This window comes from Chaetura pelagica, unplaced genomic scaffold (genome assembly GCF_000747805.2).
Source record: "Chaetura pelagica isolate M959 unplaced genomic scaffold, ChaPel_1.0 scaffold104, whole genome shotgun sequence".
NCBI classification, from domain to species: Eukaryota; Metazoa; Chordata; class Aves; order Apodiformes; family Apodidae; genus Chaetura; species Chaetura pelagica.
This window is the reverse complement of record NW_009953786.1, coordinates 2864478-2873705: the sequence shown is the minus strand read 5'-3', so window position 1 is coordinate 2873705 and position 9228 is coordinate 2864478. Positions and strand designations below refer to the sequence as shown.

Sequence of the window (9228 nt, the reverse complement as noted above, 5' to 3'; positions counted from 1 at the left end):
GCCAGGGGCAGAGGAGGAGGTGGTGGGCAGGTGGGGAAGCCCATTGCCCCGCCAGGGAGACGGGCAAGCCCTGCCACTGCTTCTGCAACAGGGGCAGCCCGCCCGGCTTCAGCCTGCACCGGTCCCCACTGGCAAGTAACCCCTCAGCGAGACCACCACCACCTGCGCCACAAGGGTCCTTTCTAGCTGCAAAATTTCCCAGGAGACACCAGAGGCAGCAACAGTCTCCGAATCTGCCACAACACCCGCGATGCTGGCAGCCCCACGGCAGCCCCAACACCCTCTTGCAGGCTGCCCAGCCCGCAGCGAGGACACCAGCTTGCCTCAGTTCAACACCTTCTCGGAGGAGTGTCCCAGCTTCCCTTCCTCCTGCATGGGCTGCAAGGCCTGGTCGTGGCCAGACCTGGCCAGGGGTCTGGCAGGAGGCCACGGCCTCCCGCTCCCCGTGGCCGGGCAGGCGCCCTGCAGCTCGGCACACTTCTCCTTGTAGTGCTGGGCGTTGCCGGCAAAGGTCTCGCAGCGGCTCAGGTTCTCCTCCTGCACCGGGCTGCCCACCTTCTCCTCGCTTGGCCCCGAGGCCGTTGCCCCCTCCTGGGAGTTCTGGCTAAGGTAGACAACAATGATGTCGCCCTTGAAATTCATTACTTGTCCACTTGAGATAAAGGTGGAGTTACTGTTTCCAGTCACATTTCCTGCGGAAGGAGGGGGGAGAAAAGAAGACATGCGTGATTAATATTTTCCCCTCATGAGATGGACACTTAGCGCGATGAACTTTATCTGCTCTGGTGGCTTTACTTTTGTTCCATTATATTTTCCCCGTGACATGGGGATGCTCTTATAATCAATGCCTTCCACTGGACCTTTTCATTATTTCCATTTCTGTCTCCTCAGGATGAAGCCCGTCATCCACAGGGAGCCTGTCTGGAAGACTCGGAAACATCACCTCCCTCAGTTGTGGTCTGGGAAAGTGAGAGAGGGCACAGTCACCTTGTGCTTCCCGAGCTGCGCGATGCACAAGCTGCATCCAAACTGCCTCCACCCCCCGCTTCTAAGGAAATGGTCATTATTTCTAATGATGAGATATTATTTTTTTAGAGTTCCAGACATCACATCGGTTTGGTTTTTTCTCTTTGGTGAACTATCAAGCCTACCATGTGGGTTAGGTAGCAGGCCCAGTGAATACATACTGAGACTCAGCATCAAAGCATATAAGCCACACAGTAGCCAAAGGATATGGAGCTAATACGGTTATCTTACATCATCCTGGTCCTCCATGTAGATACATTCTGGTACTCATCTAGTGCCTCAAGGATTTGCCTGGTTATAAACTGACTCTGGTGAAGAGGTAGAGTCTATATTATAGCAATCTAACAGAGTTAGGGTTTCAGTCACTCTACCTGCAGTTGGAGATTTTTCAGTACAAATTCAATCTTTCTGCCATTCAAGGCAGACCCAAGTCACAGCAGAACCAGGCTCTGGGAATTAATAAATCTCCCTCAGAGCAGGAAGAAGAAAACTGAGACCAAACTTCCAACAACAAACAAACTTCTCGAAGTTTCAAAATTAAACAAACCGAAGCAGCCAAGTGGAAACAAAAAAATCTTCCTAGCCTACAAAAACTCTTCCTAAAAAACGCTTTTTTCCTGCTGTGCTTCACTTAATCATTACTTGCAGATTCATCTGACACCTTTTAGACATTTTGTGCCTTTCCTCATTACATTCCTCAACCCCTGAGAAGTTCCCATTTTCATTCAAGCTAAGCATGGCCCAGCCCAGAGAGATGCTGTTTTTCTAGTGGCCACAGGGGATGTTTGCACAACAGCAATGGACACTGGGGTCCAGTTGTGCCGAGTTAAGACCTGTGCCTGCTCATAACCAAGTCTGAGTAGCGAGCCTCTCTTTAATAGCTGCCCCCCCACCCCCGCCCTCGGGCAATCCTATTTATTGTAGCTAAACCACTGCATTGCTAGCTCTTTGCTTTCTTTCCAACTGTTGTTAATTAACATGAGGTGTCAGCAAGAATTTTCTCTGCAGGAGTTTTTCCCCTGCTGGTTGCTTCCCCTGTGTTCAACTCTGTTCGGCTGTTTGCCATCAGCACAACTCTTAGGCACAAAGGGAGTACAAAAATAACTGCCTTTATACAGATTGCCTGTCACTCACAAAAGGTACTGTGGAATGGTTACCAGTGCTCAGTATGGGTTCAAGAATTTAGAAATAGATGTGACAGTGGGGAGGGAAAAAAAATAACAACCCACAACACAGATTAACACATTTATAACGTTTAGTTGAATGTAGCTGACAAATCTTCACTGCTTTCTGAAGACCCTGTGCTGAAACAAAAGTATATTTGAGGCCCAAAAGCATAGAAAATGGACACAAGAGATTCCTAGACTGCACTAAGAGATGTGTTCCCAACCTGGAAAGTGTAAGGGACACCTTCAGCAGGTAAGTGAAGGCATTTTTCTACACATGCCCCACATGTAACTTGAGGTGGTCATGAAATGATGCTTTGTGTTCAGACTGCCTCCAGGCTTGGGGGGGTTTGAAAGAATGCTTGAAGGCTTACCTCCACCTCTGGCAGTGACTCCTGTAAATAGAATCATAGAACTATTCAGGTTGGAAAAGACTCGTGGGATCACTGAGTCCAACCATCATCCCTAACCTACAAAGTTCTCCCCTAAACCATATCCACCAACACCACATCCAAATGACCCTTAAACACATCCAGGGATGGTGACTCAACCACCTCCCTGAGCAGCCTATTCCAGTGTCTAACCACTCTTTCTGTGAAAGCATTTTTCTAATGTCCAGTCTAAACCTCCCCTGTTGCAGCTTGAAACCCTTCCCTCTTGTTCTGTCGCTAATTACCTGTGAGAAGAGACCAGCACCAATCACTCTTCAAGGACCTTTCAGGTAGTTGTAGAGACTGATGAGGTCTCCCCTCCGCTTCCTGTTTCTCAAACTAAACATTCCCAGCTCCTTCAAGTGTTCTTCATAAGATTTATTCTCTAAGCCCTTCACCAGCTTTGTTGCCCTCCTCTGTCCTCGCTCCAGCACCTCGGTATCTCTCTTGAATTGAGGTGCCCAAAACTGGACACAACACTCCAGGTGTGGCCTCACCAGTGCTGAGCACAGGGGGACAATCACCTCTCTATTTCTGGTCACACTATTTCTAATACAAGCCAGGATGCCATTGGCTTTCTTGGCCACCTGGACACACTGCTGGCTCATATTCAGCCGCTTGTCAATTAGAACCCCCCAGGTCCTTTTCTGCCAGACACTTTCCAGCCACACTTCCCCAAGCCTGGAGTGTTGCCTGGGGTTGTTGTGGCCCAAGTGCAGGACCCACCACTTGGCTTTGTGGAAGCCCAGACCATTAACATTAGCCCAATGATCTAATCTATCCAAGTCTCTCTGCAGAGCCTCCCTATCCTTATGCAGATAACACTCCCGCCTAACTTGGTGCCATCTGCAAACTTACTGATAATACACTCTATGTCCTTATCAAGATCATCAATAAAGATGTTAAACAGAAACAGTCCCAACACTGAGTCCTGAGGAACACCACTTGTGACTGGCCCCAGCTGGACTTGACTCCACTGACCACCACTCTTTGGGTCCAGCCAGTGCTTGATCCAACAGATCATGTGCTCGTCCAGGCCATGAGCAGCCAGTTGTTTTTTTTTATGAGAGTTCTAAGGGGAACTGTGTCAAACACTTTTTGGGGGTCCAGATAGACAAGATCCACAGCCCTTCCCTCGCCCAATAGTCGGGTCATCAGGTTATAAAAGGAGATCAGGCTCGTCAGGCAGAACCTGCCTTTCATTAACCCATGACTGGGCCTGATCCCCTGGTTATCCTCTATATGTCTTCTAATAACACTCAAGATGATCTACTCCATGACCTTCCCTGGTACCAAGGCCAGACTGACAAGTCTATAGTTTCCCAGATCCTCCTTTCTGCCTTTCTTATAGATGGGTGTTACATTTGCTACCCTCCAGTCCATTGGGACCTCCCCAGTTAGCCAGGACTTCAGGTAAATAATGGAAAGTGGCCTGGTGATCACGTCTGCCAGCTCTTTCAGCGCCCTTGGATGTAACCCATCCAGTCCCATAGACTTGTGTGTCTAAGTGGTGCAGTAGGTCTCTGACCACTTCCTCTTTAATTGTGATGACCTCATTCTGCATCTCCTCCCTGTCTCCTAGCTCATGTGGCTGTATATCCATGGAACAGCTAGTTCCACTGCTAAAGACTGAGGCAAAGTAGGTGTTGAGCACCTCAGCCTTTTCCTCATCCTTTGTTACTAAGATTCCCTTTGCATCCAATAAAGGATGGAGATTTTCCCTAGTCCTCCTTTTGCTGTTAATGAACTTACAGAAACATTTTTTATTATCCCTAACAGCTGTATCTAGTTTGAGCTCTAACTGTGCTTTGGCTCTCCTAATTTTCACCCTGCATAGCTTCACTTTATCTTTATAGACTTCATGAGTGACCTGTCCCCACTTCCAAAGGCCATAGACTCTATTTTTGTTCCTAAGGTCCCTATTTAGTTAGGCTGGTCTCCTACCCCATGTACTGGTTTTTTGGGCACACAGGGACAGCCTGCTCCTGTGCCTTTAAAACTTCTTTCTTGAAGTATGTCCAGCCTTCCTGGACTCCTTTATCCTTCAAGGCAGCCTCCCAAGGGACTTTGTCAATCAGTCTTCTGAGCAGGTCAAAGTTTGCCCTCCAGAAGTCTAAGATGGCTGTTTTACTAATCCCTCTCCTTGTTTCTCCAAGGATCAAAAACTCATGGCATCTGCCCAGAGGCCTACTTTGGTCCTCTAGGGTTGTTTCACAGAAAGGACAGAGTTTGCAATTTCTGTTGTCATTTTAATTGGTACGGAACTAAAACCAAAACCCATGACCTTTTTCTTCCTATTTTTCATCCACCCTCTTTTGTACCATTCTGTCTGAGCATGACTATGTGCAAAGCCTGGTGGTCTCTGTTGCTTTGAGAAGCTAGACAAAAACTTATTTGGCATGCATATGTATTCCCTTTGGGTGTCTCATTAGACCCAGCAAAATGACCCATGCATCCATAGCTCCACATGCAGCCCCAGTATGGTCAGGGTGCTTCAGTGCAGAATCTATGGCTAAGCCCTTGGGCAACCAAGTGTCACCCGTGGGGCACAACCATTTTGTGGACAGAAAAAACAACCTCTGCCAGCAAGCCACGCTACCTACAGATTAACTCACACTCTCATGCTGCCCAGACCTCAGTCAGTACCTGCTGGCAGCCATGCCTAAAAAATGGCAAATCAGGAACACTGTATCTGTGCTCAGGTTTCAGCAGGTGGCACTATAGCATGTACGTACCCAAAGGCACGGAGTTAAGCAAAATCCCATATAAAAAATTGTGCTGCAGATCTAAGAAGGCACTTTCTAGCACATCACTTAAATCCAAGCTCTCCTGTTTGCCCTGCTGTTCCTTAATATTTTTTTTCCCCTACATGAGAGATTTAGAAAGAAAAGCAGTACTTCTGAAATGCCAGATATGACTTGGTTTTCAGTGGTTCCTCATAGTCCCTTTCCAACAACAACAAAAAAAGATAATATGTGTTCTCTTTACGACTGCTGAATTTTGTACAGACCTGGCAGTGATTTTAGGAAACTGAAGCAGCAGAAAGAGTATCTGCTCTTAGAAAGATGAACACTACATACTTTCAGATTCCCACAAAGCATGCCATGTTAAAAGGGGAAGGTCCTTCAAAAGTGTGGCTTTTGGGCTTTGGCAGACTGACAAGAATGCCTCTGTAAGAAACTTTAAGGCCATGGTTTTAAAGAAGGGCAACTGTTTACAACTGCTGTGATGTCTTATAGTAATATTTAGACATCCCAGTCAAAACTAAGGTCTCACTACGCTTGGCAGTGCACTGACATAAATAAAAATAGAGCATCTGACTTTAAGAGACTATAATCGAAAATAACTAATAACCCATGATGGGCAGATTGCAGACTTTTATACTGAAAAAAAAGTCTGAGGAAAGGTTCCATCCAGAAAAGGCTCATAGCTTCCCTTCTGCTAGTTTTACATCAGCAATTATTTTTTTCCTTGCTTTCATTTGACAAATTTGATATATTTATTCAATGGGTAAATTGGTAGTCAGTAAATTAGTGATGGTGCTTCAGAGTCGTTTAGGGGACAGAGCACTTGTGTATAGAGAAACAAAGTCTGTATGGAACTATTTTTAGGCGAACACTTACGTCCTAGCAAATTAAAATAAAGAGAAAGAGCTAAAAGCAGAAAATTGGACATACTCTCTTAGACCCAATTGTGGTCATCAGGTTACAGCTGCAGCTGGAGTTTCACTGACCACCATATAAATATAACTGGACTTAAACCTAAAGGCAAAAAATGGTATGTGCAATGTTGAATAATATGTGTGAGTCGTATGCATCCCTTCTTGACTTGGCCTCTAGATCCCTATACTCTCCTCTTTTTAAGTGTTCTCCAATATACACACCTGCTATCACCAAAATACTTCAACAACAGAATGGCCTTTGCAGTGACAGCCAGAAGGTGGGTTCTGTATTGCTAGTTAGATCAGGGCAGGACAATGGTCCCTCACAGTACTCATCCTATCTGCAGAATTCAATACAAACCAAATGGCCTTGCTGTTTCTTTTTTGTCTTTTAGATTAACTTCAGGGCCATTAAGTGAAGAGGCATATTTTTACTCTTCTCTCCCTCACCTAAATCACACCCACTAAATAGTACTGAGCTAGCACAGAAAATAACCCTATACAACCATACAGGTCAAGCCTAATGTGCTTACCAGATGCTGGAGGGAGGTCTGAAGTGCTGCTGTTTGTCCCTGAAGTGCTTCTGTTTGTGTTCTGGTACTTCATGTTGCTACTATCCGAAGATGCATCTTCCATACTATGATCGCTCGCTAGAGTGCTCTGACCAGCAGAGAGAAAATTCAAGCCACAGCTGCACTGTGCACAGGATCCAGTTTCTGGAGAGGTGGAGGAACCGTCAGCTGCAGGACAACAGGGCTTGCTCCACTTTCTGGGAGATTCCCTGTATGAAATGCCACACCTCACACAGATCTTCTCTGAGTCATAGTTTGTTGCAAAACTATCTGTGTCTTTGTTGCCTGTCTCCTTCAGGCAACTGTGGGCGTGTTGGCAAGATTTCTGAAGAAGTTTGTCCGTGACAATATGTGGCCCAACCATGCTGGGGGAAGGATGAGAGCTTTGAGAGAGCGATACATCCTCTGAGCTCCCAATCCCTGAGAAGTACTGATTTAAGCTGTCATTCTCCCCTGTCTCCATTGGTTCTGAAAATGACGACACAGTTTTACTGACAGTTTGACTCAGTAAAGATAAATAATCAATGGCGCTGAGATCCTTATCCGTGTATTCATCTTCCATGGGAACCGGTGGGAAGTTATCATCAGTCTCAGTTACCACAGAAAACTCTTGGAGGCTCCCTCCCACCTCGCACGGCACCAGGCCAGGGCTCCCGTTCCCGCAAGGAGTCTGGCTGCTGGTGCAGCCCAAGTTCCCAGGGGCCGGAGAGCCAGCAGGGCCCAGGAGACACGAGCCTTCAGAGGCCTGGGGGACAGCAGCATTCGGGGTGTTCATGGTAACAGACGCATCCCTTGGTGGCTCCTGAAATAAATTCAAAATAAAAATCGTGTTTAACAAATAGATCAGCCGAAGGTCCTTTTCTAGATAAAGAAGGAACAGAGTGATATTAAATCTTCCTCAATGTGAGCAGCACTGCTATATTTGAGTCTGGAAGTGTAATTCTGTTCTGCTGAGAAACTGTGACTGGTGATGCTGGGCTCAGTGGGTGTTCAAAGAAATACCTGCTGGCCTGGGGGCCAATAACATTTAATTCTGGGAGATGACAATTCTTAGTTCGTAAGAAGGCATTTGAGAATTAGTAAATCTAAAAGAGTCTCTGGATTCTGCTGCTCCTTACGGGCCACCGGTAACTGCTACCTAACTGCTTGTAAGGTTTGGAAATCCCCTGAGTCATCTGTGTGTCTGAAAGGCTGTTAATCCATGAAGGCCTTGCTGGGAGCAAAATCTTTATTATCGGTAATGACTGAAGAAAGAAACTGGGTTGATTCTGAGAGCTCAAGACAGGCTAGAAAAGAAGTTGTCACACAGGCAAGGTTGCTTTAACCTGGAAAATGTTAAGGCAACAAAGGCAAAGCCCTATGACGTCACACTGCCAGTAGTTGTCAAAGTAAAGCTGTATTTCTGGTTGCAGCTCCACAAAAAAGGGCTGGGAAATACTTCAAGGGTTCCCTTCAGTTCACGCAAGTGGTGTGGTAATGATGGGTGTTTGGGAACCGCTGCCTTTCATTTCTAGCGTCCGTTCAGATCTTCCAGGATGGAGGAGAGAGTGTAAATGCTGCCAGCCACTAATTGCTGTTGATTCACTCCTCTGTCCCAGAGGACTGGAGCAGCTGCCAGTGCAGGAGGTTGCATGAACACTTAGCAGACAAAAGAGGAAACTGCCTGCTCAAAAAGGTGGACTTGGGTTGGTTTTTTTGGTAGCAATAAAATTTGAGTCTTTCAACAGCTCAACTAGACAGAGCTCCTAGATGTGGTGGTGGGGAGAGCCTGCACCTGGGACACCTCTGTTCACATTCCATGGTGTGAAACAGGCAGTGCACTTGAACCTGTGTCCCATCTGAATGTTTTGAGAATGGAAATTGGGGCTGCTCTGGAGAAAAACTTATTGGAAAACCTTATTTTTTCTCAACTGAATGGACAGGAGGGATTTCTGTAAGCAGTAGAATTTAGGTGGGTCACAGCCAGTTTCTTTGTCTCATGGTTCTGTGCTTGGTTTTGTCCCAAATCCAGGTCTCTCCTCTGTGAGGACTCCGGTATGTAAAAAGGTGCAAACTCAACTGAAGCTTTTCCTGCTCTTATGATTAAGAAATGCTCTCTCCTAGGCAGTCCCAGGTGTTCTGCAACTGGTGGGCTCATGTTTAATTTTCTCCTCATAAATGTTTAATCACCACAGAGACTTTTCCCACTACTAAAATTGGCTGAAACCAGACATCAGGTTGAGAAGTTATTTGAGAATGGTGATATTATGTGCCTCACATTTACAGAAAACCAGACTGGAAAAGCCAAAACTGAGCATTTTTTGAGGAACTTAGAACTTGTTTTCTAGCCAAACATAAACATGGAGTCTGCTTCAGGAGGGTTGTCAGGAATG

The 9228-nt window shown here is 46.2% G+C and overlaps 1 protein-coding gene across 1 annotated transcript in view; it reads right to left on the bottom strand.

The window, feature by feature from the left end:
• Nucleotides 1–324: 324 nt before the first annotated feature.
• TNFRSF11A (tumor necrosis factor receptor superfamily, member 11a, NFKB activator) overlaps nucleotides 325–9228 on the bottom strand; it is a 26791-nt gene continuing 17887 nt past the window's right edge. The window contains exons 9-10 of the mRNA XM_010000955.1: nucleotides 6818–7658; nucleotides 325–692 (exon numbers count right to left, since the gene is read on the bottom strand). Coding sequence (XP_009999257.1) covers nucleotides 325–692; nucleotides 6818–7658 — 1209 coding nt within the window. The remainder of the gene's footprint in view (nucleotides 693–6817; nucleotides 7659–9228) is intronic.